This window comes from Bubalus bubalis, chromosome 14, assembly GCF_019923935.1.
Source record: "Bubalus bubalis isolate 160015118507 breed Murrah chromosome 14, NDDB_SH_1, whole genome shotgun sequence".
Taxonomy (NCBI): domain Eukaryota; kingdom Metazoa; phylum Chordata; class Mammalia; order Artiodactyla; family Bovidae; genus Bubalus; species Bubalus bubalis.
In genome coordinates, this window is record NC_059170.1 from 61011438 (window position 1) to 61031221 (window position 19784).

The following is a 19784-nucleotide window of genomic DNA, read 5'->3' on the forward strand; positions in this document are numbered from 1 at the left end:
AGACATGAAAAGAAAAAGTATGACTCAGTCACAGGGAAAAAAAAGTAGGCACTGGTAACTGCCTTTAAGGGGAGTCAAGATGTTGGACCTAGGCGACAAAGACCAATCAATAATCAATAGAATTCTCGAGTTTAAAACTCACTAAAAAGCACTAAACAGTAGATTTTTAGTTGGCAGTAGGGAAAGAATCAATAACTTTAAAAACAGATCAATAGAGATTATACAATCTAAAAAAACAGATGTTTTTGATAATACCACCTAAAGAACAGTTTCAGAGAAATATGCTACACCATTAACTGCATTAACAAATGGTTAAGGAGAAAATTATGAGAGAAAAGAAAGAGACATAAACTGTATCTGAAGAAATAATAGCCGAAAACTTTCCAAATTTGATGAAAAACAATAACCAACACATCCAAAAAGCTCTGCCAACTCCATATAGGATAAACACAAACAGATCTATATTCAAATTAATGAAAGGCAAAAATAAGAAACTCTTGAAAGAAATGGGGGAAATGGCTCATCACATACAAGGAAACCTGAGGTCTTATTAGAAATAAAATGGGAGACAGAAAGCAGTGGAATAACATTTAAAACGCTCAAAGAACAAGAATCCCATATCCAGAAAAAGCTATATTGCAGAAATAAAGATAAAATAACAAGAATATTATCAGAGCCCCAAAAACTGAGATACATTGTTTCCCCAAATCTGAGTAACAAAAACTACAAAAAGAAAAACCTTAAGCTAAAATCAAGTGACACTAGACAACCACTGCAATGCACATATAAAAACAAAGAACTCCAATCACTTACACCTCAATAAAGCTGAGATTTTTAAAAACACACATAGAGACCAATTTAAAAACACACAGAAAGAGTTCTGTAGGAGATGATAAAGACAGTACTTTTTTTTAACCAATAAAATCCACTGTTTGTGGATAATGAACATATTCAGAATTTTCCACTGGGTCAAAATCTCCTTTTCTCAGTGGAGTTTCTCTGTTCCAGGGCACAGTTTATCACTCTATACGTAGGAACTTAACTAAAAACAGCAAAAGAAAACTCTGGGGACTGAAGCTCAACAAGGACTCAATACATTTTTACATCACTGATGTTTCAAAACGGCACAAGGTCATTCACACAGGCAGCTGTGGACCATTACACCCTAGAAGGCAAGCACTGGCAGGAATGAACATGGACTGTGAAGGAATGGAGACTGCAGCGACACTGCGGAGCTTCCAGAGCATCCATAAAGTGAGTCTTACCTCTTAAGAAAAACAGATATTTCTTTCTCACTTTGTTAACTTAAAAAGCAATTACCTAAAACAATGTCCATAAATTATACTGTTGGCACTATAACATATAGAAATGTAATATATGTGACAAAGACAACACAATGAAAGAGAATGGGAATAAAGCTATTCTAGAGTAAGGACATAACATCAGATGGTAACTAGAACCCATAAGAAGAAATTAAGAGAAACAAAAATGGTAAACAGAAAAACACACACTCTATAAATATATTTGTGGGCGTCTTCTCTTAGTTTCTTTAGAACATGTAAGATTATATAGAGCAATAATTTTAACTATTTTGGGGTATGTACTATTATATAGAGACAAAATATCTATAATAGTAACAACACAAAAGTGGGGAGGAAAGAAACAAAATAAATGCCATGAATCTTTTATATCTTACTGAAGGTTAAGCAGATTCTATAAATTAAGATGAATATTATAAACCCAAGAGCAACCACTAAGAAAATAATCCAAGAAAATATAATTTAAAAGTACAATGGAAGATGTAAACCCAACCATATTAACAGCACTGAATATGAAGAGACTGATAAAGGCAGAGACTGATAAACTGGATTAAAAAAAAAAGTTCCATATGCTGCCTACAGGATACATACTTTAGGTTTGAAGACACAAGAAAGTTAAAAGTAAAAGGATGTAAAAAAGATATACCATGCAAAAGGCAACCAAACACACAGCTGAAGAGGTTCATTATATGAGATAAAAAATGGTCTTTGAGAGATTCTATAATAATAAAAAGGATGTAACAATTATAAGCATATGTATATGCAACAAACAAGAGCTTCCAAAACACATAAAGTAGAAAAAAGTGACTTGCAAGTTTTTATTTTCTCATTAAATAGCTGTTGGATTGAGAAGAGAAATTATAAAGAATTATTGAGAAAATAATCCCCAAAAACAAAAATACACCTAAATATCAAGTATGTGAACAAAGTTATAATCAGAGGCAAATTCATAGCATAAAAGTTTTCATTTTAAGTAAGGAAAAAAGTCATAGTTTGACCTAACATTTTTAATAAGAGAACCAATGTTCATATATCAAAAGGATTTAAGGCCAGATTCCAAGTCTACCTAAAAACTAGAGAGCTGAGAGAGAACATCACTCCAAATCTATTAAGAAAAAGCCATTTTAAATTTTTTAAAAATCACCACTTTTCTTGAAACTATGAAAGATTTGCAGTTGCAAAGGCAACCAATTAGCCTAAAAGGGGACGCCTTCTCCTCTTCAGCCACCTGAAAACCACAAGACATTCGGAGACTATCCAATAATAATACGGCAACAGAAGAAGATGTGGAGGAAGAGGTGCAGCTAATAAATCAGCTAAAATTTTATCAAACTGCTAAAGGCTGATTATGGGTTACTGCAATAACCAGTGGAGCCACAGACAGGAGTTAATACCCACTCACAGGCTCTATTCCATGAAGACTCACAAGAAGCTCTTAGGGAAAACTGGAAGCAAGGAGGCAAAACAACCAGAAAGAATCTCTCTTGGTTGTGCAGGCATAAAGGACAAGATTAGGTGCCACTGAGGGAAAGACATGAAATCCCACCTCTTGACCAGACACTCCTTTCAAAAGCCCTGAGCATCTGGGGGATTGGCAGCAAACCCTGTCACACTCAGGGCATGAGTAGACTCATGATGGTTAGGAAGACAGAGAAGAAAAATTACCCCTGAACAAGGCACAAGAAAAATTCCTTGACCCCAGGCTCTGTTAACGACATCATCAGAGATCTTCTCGCATTTTAGGAGAGGCAGGAAGCTTCTCCCTCACAAGTCCTTCTAGAGATGTAAAACAAAGTCAGTCAAAGGGAAGAGGCAATAAAATGGTAAAACCCTGAGGTCCAGGTATACAGAAGCCCCCTCCATGAGTCTGGACAAAAACAACAAAGAAATCAAAAGCCCAGAACATCAAATCATAAACCACAGCAATCTAGCACTAGCAGTGGGGGGGACTCAAGTGTGGCAAAAAGAAGAACACATAAAGAAACCAACCTCTGTGGCACAGAATCACCCAATACTCCAGCCCTCAACCTAAATGTATCATTAGAGGAATACAAACGGGCAGGGACACGCCAATGGGTTCAGGAAACAGATCATCAAGCCAGAAAGAGAGGTCACACAATGTCACTGTCACTGCGTTTTATTAGCCAAAGCAAGTCACAAAGCAGCCTGGATACGAGAGATAGGGTACTTAATGTTGGTGCAAACGTAAACTGATGTAGCCACTATGGAAAACATTATGGAGGTTAAAAAAAAAAAAAATAGAGCTATCATATGAAAAGATATATGATCCCCTATGTTCTAAGCAGCACTATTTACAATAGCCAAGACATGGAAGAAACCTAAATGTCCATCAACAGATAAACAGATTAAAAAACACATGGTGTGTGGGTGTGTGTGTGTGCACAATGGAATATCAGTCATTAAAAAGAAGGAAATAACACCGTGTGTGTGTGTGTGTGTGTGTACACAACGGAATATCAGTCATTAAAAAGAATGAAATAACACCATCTAGAGCAACATGGATGGACCTAGATATTATCATGCTACGTGGAATAAGTCATAAAAAAACCCAAATATATCACTTACATGTGGAATTGAAAAAAAAAAAATGATACAAATGAACTTATTTAAAAAGAGAAACAGATTCATAGACACAGAAAACAAATCGATGGTTACCAAAGGGGAATGGTGGGATAAATTTGGAATCTGAGAGTAACATATACATACTACTATATATAAAACAGGTAAACAACAAGGCCTTATTATATAGCACAGGGAACTATATTCATATCTTTAATAACCTACAATATAAAGGAATCTGAAAAAGTATATATATATATATATATATTTATGTGTTATATAGATAGAACTGAATCACTTTTCTGAACACCTGAAACTAACACAACTTTGTAAATCAACTATACTTCAAGAAAAACAAAACAAACACTTCTCTTAACAGCTATCCACGTATGTATGGCTGAGTCCCTTCGTTTGTTCACCTGAAAATATCACAACACTGTTAACTGGTTATACCCCAATACAAAATAAAAAATAGCTATCTACCACTAATCCTTTGGAAAAAAGATAAATGGAAGCAGGGTCAGCAATTTCTAAGTTTTCCTCTACTGTTATCTTCTTATAATTCAATGACACCGCTTTTTATGGTTGTTTTGGTTTGTTTGGTTGGTCTGTTATGATCCTTCCTAAACTTATAAACCCTCATTCCTTCATGGCCATTCAATAAATAAAAACTATTCAAGAGAATAAATTCAGGATATACATATCATCTGCCAACTACTCTCTATGGAAATTGCAGTTTTCTAAACTAAAAGCTTCTCTGACTCTAAAGAACACAAGTCTCACCCAAAAAAGATCCCAAATCCCTATGCTGTCCCAATCTTCACATTTCTTAAAAATTACTGAAAGGTAATTAAAGGCAGCATGCCATTTATGTTTTCTAACAAACTGTGTCAGTGAAACGAGGAACTGATACAAGAAAATATGAGAGGTCAAAAAATAACAAGAATCTGATGACAAATGGTTCAGAAGACACTGGCCACTCTATTTTATTGACATGTGGAAAATTTAGCAACATAAATCGACAAGGTGAATCATCTGCAAGTGGATATACTACACAGGTAAGTCTAGAAATCTTTTTATTTCCCTTCTAAATCTCACAATGTTCCAGGATTATTTATTATTCTTTGCACTGATTATGATAAATTCTCTGAGCTATTATTAGCATCTTCTCTTTGCACCTATTACTCTAGTTTATGTTACTTTCTCTAAAATTATTATTTGATTCTTTCTCCCAAGGTCAAATGCCCTATTATTATGCATAGACCTTATAATAGCTTTGTGTGCCTTACTCAATTCCTTAGACAAAAATAATACCTCCTTTCATTATGTTCTATAATACTTCATTCAGCTGTTCCATTATTTGTAAACTATCATTATTATTTTCGTACACTGTAGTTATATATTTAATTGACTGAGTGTCACATGGAGATAAACTATTTGTCTTACACAACTCTCAGGATCTAGCACATGCAAAGCAGGTCCATTTTAAGTGGCCAATACATTTAAAAATAATCTCTACATTATCCTTTACCACCACACATTAAGGACTGGTAACTTCCAAGGGAGTTCCCAGGCAGTCCAGAGGTTAGGATTTGGCCCTTTCACTGCTACAGCACGAGTTCAGTCCCTGGTTGGGGAACTAAGATAACACGGGCCATGTGGCATGGCCAAAAAAATAAGGCTGATGTCTTCCAAACTCAACAAACCATTTTCCAATTGTTTCTATCATTTCAGAATTACATGTCCCCTATTAACCATACTAAATATTCATGAACTGGATATTATTGTTTTTAAGGTTTACTATACAGATCATGCATTAGCAGAGTCAATCATGACTTAGCAACTAAACCACCACCATACAGACCAACAATCATAAAAATCCAAGAAACGTATGTAGCAACTACATTTAAGGAAAACTACAAAAAGGAATATTTGACAGGGAGAGATGCCGTACTTCTGGAAGGGGAGATTCAACATTGCAAAAAGATCAATTCTCCCCTAAAATGTTTCACTGTAACACAAATAAAATCAAAATTGTATTATTAGTCCTAATGTTCATCTAAAAAAATATATGCATGGTAATATTTGTTCTACTGTGTACCAACATATATTTAAAGCCATAGTAAATTAAAATAGTGTGCTACTAGAATAAGACTACAAAGATAGATCAGGGGTACAAAAGAAGTCAGGAAAAGTCAAGAATTTAATAATCATTCAAACAGTATTCCAAGTCACTGTGCAAAACGTAGTGCTGAAAAAGCTGACTAAACCACGCGGGAGGGGGAAAAGTTAAGACATGTATCTCAGCATATTCTAAAATTAACCTAACTGGATAGAAGATTTGTATCTAAATAATTCATTCTTTTTTCTTATACTCCCTTGAATACTTTCTATGCTCCTTGAATACTTATGTCTTTAAGCCATGAGGTGGGGTGAAGCATGGCAGCATCTATCCTGCAAAGGAAGGGACAGCCCAACTCTAGTATCAGAGCCCCAGTAGGAGTGGTTCTCATGAAAGTGTTGGGGATAGGGGTGGAAATAGTGTCAGAATGAGTTGTCGGAACCTGTGCAAAGTGAGGAAACCAACCATGGAAGGGAAAGAGGGGAGTTGTGGACTGAAGCTGAGCATTAAACCCTCAAAATGGTTTAAAAAGAAAAAAGGCAGCCATGCAGGGAATCAACAGCAACCCAGAGTGAGGTTTGAGCCTAAACAAAGTTAGGATGGCCTCTGTATTATGGGATGGCTTGTTAATAAAAGAGAATAATCAAATAAATATATTGAGGATAAAAGGTGTCAGGTTTCTCACTGTCTCACATGAGAGTCATAAAAACAAAAAGAAAATTAAAATGAACCCTGTGTTGTTGGATTAGGTTTAGGGAAATTACTAAGAAATTCCTAGGAGTTTATGGTTGGATACATAAATAGACAGACACAGAAATACATATAGATATGTGTGTATGTACATATATCCACATACTAATCAAAACTATCTATGGAACCTCATCTACTTCAAACCATAAAGAGGATATAGATGTGAATGTGTGTGTATCTCTGCATCTATACCCACTGAGAGGGCCTGAAAACAGCAACATCCTAGTAACAGTGAGCACATCTCACGTCCTCTTCCGTTTCTAAATGCAACTCTTACCTAAAAGGATTCAAAACTTCTCTGAGAAACAGTTATTCGAGGACTAAGAAAACAATGGTACAAGATGAGCCTAGAATATACCGTCACGTCAGAAGTAAAGAAGTCCTCAGAGAATGACAGAAAGAAGTCAAAAGACACAGGAGAGCCTGAAGGGATGCCACTGACCAAACCTGAGACAACATAAGCATCACAATAAATGACAGTGATGGGGAATGACCTATTAAAACAAAATAGTAACACGTAAGTCGTTACTAGTCCATACTGATATAAATAATTGGGAAGTGATGAAAGCGTCTCCTTAAAATGGAATGCCAACTGATGAATGTAAACGATGGATTTACCACCACTTGCCATCAATCATGGTAAAAGATTCATTAATCAAAGAAATAACAGTGGATGCTAAAATTAGTGAATAAAAGGCAAAAGAAACAAGGTATTTTACACACAAAGTATTTCACTATAAAATGCTTACTAATTATCATGGAAATAAAGATTAACCTCCCAGTGGACAAATCTTGCAAACACCACCTTAACCAAGTGACCAAGGTAACATCACCAGTATTGGGAAAAACTGAAATCATGTACCACCTGACAGGATGCAGTGAGAAGAACACAGCATCAACTCTGTGACATTCCTGCCAAAAACACATAATCTTAATTTAATAATGAGGAAACATTATTAAAAACCATTCTACAAATAATCTTCAGAAGTACCAAAGTTATGTAAGTCAGGAGACTTAAGGGACAAAAAGCAAACTGTGATCTTTTTGCTAGGAAAAGACTCTACTGGGAAAACAAAAAATATGAATGAAAATTAGACAAATAATGATGACACTTCTGGATTAGACAAATAACACATAAATGTTAATTTCCTGATTCTGATGGGTGTATTCTGGTCATGCAGAAGAAAGTCCTTCTTTATAGGAAATACATAGTATAAAACAGTTATACTTTAGAGAAAGATTCTGTGTAGCAACAAAGGCAGAAACAATAAAGAGTAGTTGTGTAAATTATAAAAAAAATTTTAACTTAAAACTAGAAAAAATTAACATGCTAGAATACCAAAAATAATGACAATCATAAATACAAAATAAAACTTAAAAACCAAATGTTCAATTATGGGCAAAAGCACGGACAGCAAGTATGTAAGAAAAAAGAATAATTATCTTCAGTATAAAAAACATTTTGTAAGAAAAAATTAAAACATTATAATATTAAAATGAACAAAGAGCTATTCAAGGTCAATTAACAAATATGAATAACGTTTTCTAAAAAAACTTCAAAATATTTAATGTTATCAATATGGAAAGAAAATCATTCAAAAACTGCAATACTTTTCACTAAAAAGAATAGCAAAGATTGTCCTACTGGTAATACACAGTGCATTTAACAGGACACAAGATTATGTACAATCTCACATACCACTAACGTGATTAGTCAACTAGAAGTATTTAGTATTTGTAAAATGCAAACAAAAATAAATCTAGGAGGATCTTAATGGAAAGATTTTACAAGAGTTTTGTCCTACATTTTTCTATTTCTCTGCATTTTCCAAATAAATATTAATAATCTACATTACAAAATGTTTAATATTTTGAAATCTTGGCATTGGCTGCCATGACCCTTTCTCCACAGATGAAATAAATCAACAAGTGCCTTCAGTTAAAAATGATAATGGTATGTTTAAAAGCACAGGTGGTAATTAAAAAAATAATAATCCAATATGTAAGAGAATGAAACAATAATATAAATGTACTAAATTAAGAAAAAGATACAAGAGAAAAAAGCCAACATTAAGATTATTTTAAGGGCAAAAAAAAAAAGAATACTGTCTTGAGAGCAAAAAAATCATTTGGAGAGATGAATAAATAATATTCTGTCATAGGATTATTTTTAAAAACAGGATGTGTATCACCATAATGAAATTATGTCAAATAATGATTAATTAAAATTTAATACAGCCTTAATGTCTGAAAAAACATAAAAGTCAATAATTATTTTTTTGTTTGTTTTTCTTTAAGTCAGTAATTCTTAAAGAACAATCTGTAAGGATTAAAATGTTAGGACCTTAAATACCTAGATTAATATAAAAGGTAACATAGCTTTGCTTGTATGCATTTGTTTTATACTCCTGTGACTTTAGTAACATATTTTAATAACTGTACTTTACCACAGTAATTATATTTTTTCCAAATCAATGGAGGCATTTAAATTTTTTAATGAAGGGCTATAATAAAACAAAATTTAACAATTCCTTTACACTTACCAGTATTAAAACAAAAAGTTATATTCAAACATCAATAAAATAATATATACTGTACCTTATTATAACGATCATGTGGAACAGACTGTAAAACAATTGGTTCCATTGTAGAAACATTGGCAAACTGTACCTCTGGAATATACAGGGCACAAACCACATGAGCCCAACCTAAAAATAAGTAAGCAAAAATAATGTCATTCTCCAGTTTCAACAAAGGTTTTTAAAACATAAATTACTAACTTTCTGAACAGATCCCTTAAATGCCCATTTAAGCAAACACATAACAAAAAACATTAAAAATTCGCACTGCTGCTGCTGCTGCTGCTAAGTCACTTCAGTCATGTCCGACTATGCGCAATCCCATAGACAGCAGCCCACCAGGCTCCCCCGTCCCTAGGATTCTCCAAGCAAGAACACTGGAGTGGGTTGCCATTTCCTTCTCCAATGCATGAAAGTGAAAAGTCAAAGTGAAGTCGCTCAGTTGTGTCCGACTCTTAGCTACCCCACAGACTGCATGCAGCCCACCAGGCTCCTCCGTTCATGGGATTTTCCAGGCAAGAGTGCTAGAGTTGGGTGCCATTGCTTTCTCCGAAAATTCGCACTACTAATACTTAAACCAATACTGATAAAAGACTCTTAGTCATTTCCGCAGTTATTGTGTGCAGTAACACAAATGAAGGGAAACTTTTTTTTTTTGGCTGCTGCACCCATCTATCTGGGATCTCAGTTCCCGGACCAGGGACTGACTCAACCGGGGCCATGGCAGTGAAAGCCCAGAATCCTAACCACGGGGCCACCAGGGAACTCCCCAAGGGAAACACTTTAAAATTCAAATGCTGGCACTGACACATTTTATAAGAGTAAACTAAATAATTCAGATCAATACTCTGAGAACCACAGAAAAGTATGCAGTTTTACAGCTGAAAACCTAAAATAAAAACTTAAATACCTAAATGTTAAATGTCAATATTAAATTTATAACTGCTATACTAATGTTAATATTTTAAATACTAACATTCATTGTTTTACTATTTTAATATTTCACTTCAAATAATTGATCTTAAATGTTGCTTCTCTCAAGTTTTCAAAATGTGACTCAGTCAGTTCAGTTCAGTCACTCAGTCGTGTTCGATTCTTTGGGACCCCATGAATTGCAGCACGCCAGGCCTCCCTGTCCATCACCAACTCCCAGAGTTCACCCAAACTCATGTGCATCGAGTCGGTGATGCCATCCAGACATCTTATCCTCTGTCATCCCCTTGTCCTCCTGCTCCCAATCCCTCCAGGCATCAGGGTCTTTGCCAATGAGTCAACTCTTCGCATGAGGTGGCCAAGTATTGTAGTTTCAAGCCTCAGCATCAGTCCTTCCAATGACCACCCAGTACTGGTCTCATTTAGGATGGACTCGTTGGATCTCCTTGCAGTCCAAGGGACTCTCAAGAGTCTTCTCCAACACCACGGTTCAAAAGCATCAATTCTTCGGTGCTCAACTTTCTTCACAGTCCCACTCTCACATCCACACATGACCACTGGAAAAACCACAGCCTTGACTAGACGGACCTTTGTCGGTAAAGTAATATCTCTGCTTTGTAATATGCTATCTAGGTTGGTCATAGCTTTCCTTTTAAGCAGTAAGCGTCTTTTAATTTCATGGCTGCAATCACCATCTGCAGTGATTCTGGAGCCCCCCAAAATAAAGTCTGACACTGTTTCCACTGTTTCCCCATCTATTTCCCATGAAGTAATGGGACCGGATGCCATGATCTTACTTTTCTGAATACTGAGCTTTAAGCCAACTTTTTCACTCTCCTCTTTCACTTTCATCAAGAGGCTTTTGAGTTCCTCTTCACCTTCTGCCATAAGGGTGTGTCATCTGCATATCTGAGGTTATTGATATTTCTCCCGGCAATCTTGATTCTAGCTTGTGCTTCTTCCAGCCCAGTATTTCTCAAGATGTACTCTGCATATAAGTTAATTAAGCAGGGTGACAATATACAGCTTTGACAAACTCCTTTTCCTATTTGGAACCAGTCTGTTGTTCCATGTCCAGTTCTAACTGTTGCTTCCTGACCTGCATACAGATTTCTCAAGAGGCAGGTCAGGTGGTCTGGTATTCCCATCTCTTTCAGAATTTTCCACAGTTTATTGTGATCCACACAGTCAAAGACTTTGGCATAGTCAATAAAGCAGAAATAGATGTTTTTCTGGAACTCTCTTGCTTTTTCGATGATGCAGTGGATGTTGGCAATTTGATCTCTGGTTCCTCTGCCTTTTCTAAAACCAACCTGAACATCTGGAAGTTCAAAGTTCATGGATTGCTGAAGCCTGGCTTGGAGAATTTTGAGCATTACTTTACTAGTGTGTAAAATGAGTGCAATTGTGCGGTAGTTTGAGCATTCTTTGGCATTGCCTTTCTTTGGGGTTGAAATGAAAACTGACCTTTTCCAGTCCTGTGGCCACTGCTGAGTTTTCCAAATTTGCTGGCATATTGAGTGCAGCACTTTCACAGCATCAACTTTCGGGATTTGAAATAGCTCAACTGGAATTCCATTACCTCCACTAGCTTTGTTCATAGTGACGCTTTCTAAGGCCCACTTGACTTCACATTCCAGGATGTCTGGCTCTAGGTCAGTGATCACATCATCATGATTATCTTGGTCGTGAAGATCTTTCTTGTACAGTTCTTCTGTGTATTCTTGCCACCTCTTTTTAATATCTTCTGCTTCTGTTAGGTCCATACCATTTCTGTCCTTTATCGAGCCCATCTTTGCATGAAATGTTCCCTTGCTATCTCTAATTTTCTTGAAGAGATCTCTGGTCTTTCCCATTCTGTTGTTTTCCTCTATTTCTTTGCATTGATCACAGAGGAAGGCTTTCTTATGTCTCCTTGCTATTCTTTGGAACTCTGCATTCAGATGCTTATATCTTTCCTTTTCTCCTTTGCTTTTTGCTTGTCTTTTCACAGCTATTTGTAAGGCCTCCTCAGACAGCCATTTTGCTTTTTTACATTTCTCTTCCACAGGGATGGTCTTGATACCTGTCTCCTATACAATGTCACGAACCTCCATCCATAGTTCATCAGGCTCTCTATCAGATCTAGTCCCTTAAATCTATTTCTCACTTCCACTGTATAATCATAAGGGATTTGATTTAGGTCATACCTGAATGGTCTAGTAGTTTTCCATACTTTCTTCAATTTAAGTCTGAATTTGGCAATAAGGAGTTCATGATCTGAGCCACAGTCAACTAGCCAATCTGATCACACGGACCACAGCCTTGCCTAACTCAATCAAACTAAGCCATGCCGTGTGGGGCCACCCAAGACAGACGGGTCATGGTGGAGAGGTCTGACAGAATGTGGTCCACTGGAGAAGGGAATGGCAAACCACTTCAGAGAACCACCTTGAGAACCCCATGAACAGTATGAAAAGGCAAAATGACAGGATACTGAAAGAGGAACTCCCCAGGTTGGTAGGTGCCCAATATGCTACAGGAGATCGCTGGAGAATTAACTCCAGAAAGAATGAAGGGATGGAGCCAAAGCAAAATCAATACTCAGTTGGGGATGTGACTGGTGATAGAAGCAAGGTCCGATGCTGTGAAGAGCAATATTGCATAGGAACCTGGAACGTTAGGTCCATGAATCAAGGCAAATTGGAAGTGGTCAAACAGGAGATGTCAAGAGTGAACGTCGACATTCCTGGTTATCAGCGAACTAAAGTGGACTGCAATGGGTGAAATTTAACTCAGATGACCATTATATCTACTACTGTGGGCAGGAATCCCTTAGAAGAAATGGAGTAGCCATCATGGTCAACAAAAGTCTGAAATGCAGCACCTGGATGCAATCAAAAACGACAGAATGATCTCTGTTTGTTTCCAAGGAAAACCATTCATAATCACAGTGATTCAAGCCTATGCGCCAACCAGTAACGCTGAAGAAGCTGAAGTTGAACGGTTCTATGAAGACCTACAAGACCTTTTAGAACTAACACCCAAAAAAGATGTCCTTTTCATTATAGGGGACTAGAATGCAAAAGTAGGAAGTCAAGAAACACCTGGAGTAACAGGCAAATTTGGCCTTGGAATACGGAATGAAGCAGGGCAAAGGCTAACAGAGTTTTGCCAAGAGGACACACTGGTCATAGCAAACACCCTCTTCCAACAACACAAGAGAATACTCTACACACGGACATCACCAGATGGTCAACACCAAAATCAGACTGATTATATTCTTAGCAGCCAAAGATAGAGAAGCTCTATACAGTCAGCAAAAATGTGACTAAAGAAAGGTATAATGTGACTAAAGAGCTGATGTGATAGTAAGGAATTATCAGAACTAAATTGCAAAAGGATGGAAGTCCAGGTCCTTAAGTACAACTCTGACCACTTTGCCACGTGGGGGACATTTGCTTATTTCAAAGAAAACAGCTGAGAGTGGAAGGTACTTTTGACAAACTCAGAAGGCTCAAAGTATAGGGATCTTATGTCCCTGAACAACTAAGGGAAAAGAGGAATACTAGTTACTCCCTCACCCTCTTTCAGTGGCAAAACTAAGGGGCTGCAAGTCAGAAATGCCAATAAACTAAAAGTACAGAGGCCCTCCAAGAGCCTGCAGCTGAGCTTTGATCATCTCAAGCTCAGAAATTCAACTCATGTAATCCTAAATTATCAAGTGCCTCAGACACCAGACAGAAGCGAATATAAACCCTCTCTCCAGGAAAACAATGTCATTCATTTGGCTACAAATAATTTCTAATACGGCAAGGAGATCAAACCAGTCAATCCTAAAGGAAATCAATGCTGAATATTCATTGGAAGGACTGATTCTGAAGCTGAAGCTCCAATACTTTGGCAACCTGATGCGAAGAGCTGACTCACTGGAAAAGACCCTGATGCTGGGAAAGACTGAAGGCAGGAGGATAAGGAGAGGACAGAGGACAAGATGGTCAGATGGCATCACTGACTCAGTGGACATGAGTTTGAGCAACCTCCGCAAGATGGTGAAGGACAGGGAAGCCTGGCGTGCTTCAGTCCATGGGGCTGCAAAGAGTTTGACACGACTGAGCAACTGAACAACAACAAGTTCTAATACTAGCTCATTTTCATTTTCAGCACATTGAAAAATATGAAACACAAGAGAGATAAGACAACATGAAATGAAAAGCAGCAAAAACATGAAAATCAAAACAGATTCGTATGCTGGGGTTTCAGACACAGAGGTTTTTAAAAGTATGGTTATTATATTTAAATACACACAAAATATTAAAAATTCCATCAAAGAACTGAAAACTCTCAATCAAAAATTACAGAAGTAAAAACAAAAATTTAAAACTAGTAAATGGAATTAACAATGGCCTAGCATATCAATTGGAGAAGGCAATGGCACCCCACTCCAGTACTCTTGCCTTGAAAATCCCATGGACGGAGGCAGCCTGGTAGGCTGCAGTCCATGGGGTCGCTAGGAGTCGGACACGACTGAGCGACTTCTACTTTCACTTTTCACTTTCATGCACTGGAGAAGGAAATGGCAACCCACTCCAGTGTTCTTGCCTGGAGAATCCCAGGGACGGGGGAGCCTGGTGGACTGCCGTCTATGGGGTCGCACAGAGTCGGACATGACTGAAGTGACTTAGCAGCAGCATCAGACATATCAATAGTCAAAATGAAAATTAGAACAAAATAGGTCAGAAGAAAATACTCATAACATTAGCACAAAAGTATGAAAAAGACAAAAAGAGGACAAGAAACAAAAAGAACATAATAACAAGTTACCTAACAAGTAATTAGAGTCTCAAGAGAAATATAAAAGAAATAAGTGGTATGGAAGCAATATTTAAAATGATAATAACTAAAATCTTTCTAAAATAAAAAGATAACAAGTCACAGGTTGAATAATCACAATAAATCCCAAGGTAAATAAATATTAATATAAATCCATACACAGGCACATAATCTGTACAACTACAGAAAACCAAAAAGAAAAATACCTGAAAATAACCAAACGCAAGTTATCACCAAAAGAAAGGGATAACTAACCAAAAAAAGCCAAAAATATCTTTAAACAAATTCAAGCCAAAAAATATCTTTAAACAAATTCCCTCTAAAAGCAACACCAGACAACTTTCCTTGGGCAACAGAAAAGAGAGAAAACAAAAATGACCAAAGAAGGAAGGTCCAAGATGCATAGAAAAATGAAGCATGATAAACACACAGGTACTTCTGACAGAGTACTGGCTGATGAAACAATAATAACACCTTCTTTCACTTAAAATACAAATGACTGCTTACATCAAAAGTCTTGTAAAGTTTTCAATGTGTATAAAACATTTTACTACTAAAGACTGGGGAAGAAGCAGGTAAAAGAGATCTATACAGTTCTGAGGTTTTCTACATTTTATGTAAAGTGGTATACATAGTAGATTGAACTATTTGTATGAAACTTGTAATCCCTAGAGCAACTGCTACAGCTACATACATAAATATTAATACCTGTATATACAGAAAAGATATGGCCCAAATGGTAATCTATTTTTTTTTAAAGGCTTAAAATGTATTTTAATAAGTTCATGTTGCATTATTCATTTCTCAGAAAAACTTCAAAGGTATTAGGGACAAAATCAAACATGGTACACCAATAAAAAATGCACAGCATAACTACCTAAGATAGGCAAAGCTAAGAGCTACCGTCTGACATTCAGCATACAGCAACCCTGTTCTCAAGATTGTACTAGGCCTATCAAGAAAGCTATGAATGGCAACATCACAGACACAAAAGGGCCATTTCTGGGTTGTCCTTACCCAAGAAAAAGATGGAGGCAAGTTTAACACAAGATTTTTTAAAGATACACTAAATGAAAATCTCTAAGAGAAAATGTCTTCCTTGGGACATGAAAGGGTAATATATGGGACATAACAGAACCATATGTATGTTGTCTATGACCTCTGTGGACATGTGCCTGAATTCCCACCTGGGAGTGATTGGAACAGTGGGGCCAAGGTCATTGGGGGATGTTTGGTTTTTGTGGTATATGTGGCAGGATCTCTGGGGTGAGATAGTGCACTAAGTCGTGTCCGACTCTTGCGACCACATGGACTGTAGCCTACCAGGCTCCTCTGTCTATGGGATTCTCCAGGCAAGAATAATGGAGTGGGTTGCCATTTCCTTCTCCACCAAATGGTAATCTAGTAACATTAAATTTAAATGGAATTAACTGTATTATTAAATGGATTAAAATACAATGCTAAAAACATTCATAAAATCACAAATAAAGAAGAAAAGAGGGAACAGAGAATAATAAAAAAAGAAAAATCAAGGTTAAGAAGAAATAATAGGAGACTAGTCAAGATGGAATAACAAGGACCACATTTATGCTCCTGCATGTAACAGTGCATATCCCCCCAACTCAAAAATTTTAAAAAGGGACAAAATAATTTAGACAATGTTTCTCAAGACACTTGAGTTTCCCCTGTGGCTCAGCTGGTAAAGAACCCGCCTGCAATGTGGGAGACCTGGGTTCAATCCCTGGGTTGGGAAAGATCCCCTGGAGAAGGTAAAGGCTACCCACTCCAGTATTCTGGCCTGGAGAATTCCATGGACTCTATAGTCAATGGGGTCGCAAAGAGTCGGACACAACTGAAGCAAATGAGCACACGTCAGCAAAAATGGGGGAGCAGGCAGCTCCAAAGGCACTTTCCACCACAGAAACATCAAAAAGTCAAGCAAAAACTGTAAGAACCAATTTCAAAGATTCTGGAAAAAAGAATGAAAGGCTTGCAGCAACCAAATGAATGCTAGGTCAGAAAAAAAGAAAAAAAGCTTAAAAACTGTGGGAAAGTGCAGAATTCTCTCGCTGTCCAGTGGTTACAAGTAGGTGCTCCGACTGCCGGAGGTCTGGGTTCAATCCTTGGTCAGGGAACTAAGATCCTGCAAGGGGCAAAAAAGCCAGCAAAAAAAAAAGTAAGAAAGCTTTGGGAATTCTTACTTTCCCTTGACCCCTGCCACCCTGGATTCAGCAGAAGTCTTCAAGAGAGCACCTTGAAGACCCAGTAAACAACCCCAGCTCCAGTTTCTGAAGGAACAGAGGAGACTTCATTTGCAAATAATTGGGCTTCCCTATTTTAAAATGCCTGTGGGCTACTGAAGAACTAACACATCTTATTCTTTTGACAAGCTCAGAACTCACACAGGGCAGAAAACTGGAGGGTATTTCTCAAATCACTGTATGGCAGGCAAACCAAAAAAAAAAAAAGGGCACAGATGCCTGGGGCAAAAGATTATGGTTCACAAACATGCCAAGAGCCCAAGAGGAAAACCTGGGACAAATTTTCTCTTGGAAACTGGGAGCGCTGAAAAGTATCTGTGCATTCCAGGTAATTTAGACAGCACCACATGCCCAGGGCAAGATGCATCTTCGTAAAAGACCTGATGAGATGCTAAACTTTAATCACTGATATATACTCCTGGTACAGGGCAAGCAGGAAGCAGAACTCTAAGCAGACTGGCTGGCCACTGAAGGAAAGATCCCAGCAGAGTCAATCCACAAACACTGGAGAGTTGTTTCTTCTCTTTTTTTTTTTTTGAACCCCTCTCCCTTCTCACTTCTACTGCACATTATCTTAGCACCTAGTATTCAAGCAAGTCTTTGCCAAAACACTAGTTGAACACAAGCTACAAAAACAGACTTTAGAAATCAAAGTGACAAAGAAAGCACACTTAAAAAAAAAAAAAAAAAAAAAAAAACAAAACTATATAGAAAACCACTTAAAAGGCAAGTAACACCAAGCAACAAAATTAAACCATGAGTAAAGACCCTACCTTCCAGAGTGGACATAGTCAGTATGTCCAGTTTTCAAGAAAAAGTTACAGAGGATATAAAGAAAAAGAGCATATAGCCCAGCTGGACTATAAAGAGAGCTGAGCACTGAAGAAGTGATGCTTTTGAACTGTGGTGTTGGAGAAGACTCTTGAGAGCCCCTGGGACTGCAAGGAGATCAAACTAGTCAATCCTAAAGGAAATCAACCCTGAATATCCATTGGAAGGACTGATACTGAAGCTGAAGCTCCAACACTTTGGCCCCATGTGAAGAGCCAACTCACTGGAAAAGACTGATGCTGGGAAAGACTGAAGGCAGGAGGAGAAGGGGAAGACAGAGGACGAGATGGTTGGATGGCATCACCAACTCAATGGACATGAGTTTGAGCAGGCTCCAAGAGCTGGTGAAGGACAGGAAAGCCTGGCGTGCTGCAGTCCATAGCGGTCAGAAAGAGTCAGACACAACTGAGCAACTGAACAACAAAATAGTTTAAAAGATAAATGCATGACACAAATTTTGAAAAAACAACAGAAAGGTTGTGGGGTGTAGATGTATAGGAGCAGAATATTTGCATGCTATTGAAGCTAAGTTGGTATCAGTTCAAACAAAGGAATTATAATAAATTTAGGATAACTGTAATCTTCATGGAAAGCAGCAAGGACATACAGCTGGCCCTTGAAAAACACAAGTTTAAACACTGCAGGTCCACTTAAAAGTAAGTTTTCCATAGTAAATACTACTACAGTTCTACATCATCCAGAGTTGTTTGAATCCATGGATGTAAAACCTTGGATATAGAGGAATCACGTATATATTTGGAGGACCAACTATACATTATATTTGGACAAAGTGTAGGCTAATAGCTGCCCAGGTTGAAGGTACTGAGGGCAAATGAGACGTGAATGTTACAGTGCATAGTTCTGGCCTGATAAAAATTCTAATTGTGATAATGGTGGCACAAGTCTTTGAATACTGTAAAAACCATTGAATTACATGCTTTAAATGGTTCAATTGTATACTATGTGAATAAAGTTGTTATATTTTAAAAATCAACAACAGAAAACAACGGAATTTTTTAAAAAGGCAAAAATACATACATACATCACCAAAGATGCAAGAATGGCAAATAAGTACATGGAAAGGGGATCAAAGGTATTATTCATTAAGGAAATGCGAATTAAAACTATAAGGATATCGCAGACATAGAAAACAAACTTATGATTACCACAGGGCTCGAAGAGGAGAGAGATAAATTAGAAGTATGAGATTAATAGATACGCATTACTACATAAAATAGATAAGAAGCAAAGATTTACTGTTTAACACTATATCCAATATCTTATAATAACCAATGAGACAAAAATCATCTCAAACAAACTCCCATAAAGCTATTCTTCTTTAATGGCAACTTGAAAAGAAACAAAAACAAACCCTGACTATACCAAGTGTTGAAGAGGATATAAAGCAACTGGAAGTCTCAACTGCTCCTGATGGGAATGTAAAATGTTACAACCACTTTAGAAAAAACAGTTTGTCAGTTCCTTAAACAATTAAGCATGCACTTACTATTAACTAGCCATTTCATTCTTATTTACCCAAAGTAAATGAAGGCCTATGGTCATACATGTGCTCAAATGTTAAAAATTTCATTTTTAA

At 37.0% G+C, this 19784-nt stretch overlaps 1 protein-coding gene across 6 annotated transcripts in view; it reads right to left on the reverse strand.

The window, feature by feature from the left end:
• The window catches only part of MLLT10 (MLLT10 histone lysine methyltransferase DOT1L cofactor), a 210452-nt gene that overhangs the window by 122259 nt on the left and 68409 nt on the right, over positions 1 to 19784 (reverse strand). For all 6 annotated transcript variants that reach the window (XM_044928157.2, XM_044928156.2, XM_044928158.2 and 3 more), the window contains exon 5: positions 9370 to 9479. In XM_044928157.2, the coding sequence (XP_044784092.1) occupies positions 9370 to 9479 (110 nt within the window). The remainder of the gene's footprint in view (positions 1 to 9369; positions 9480 to 19784) is intronic.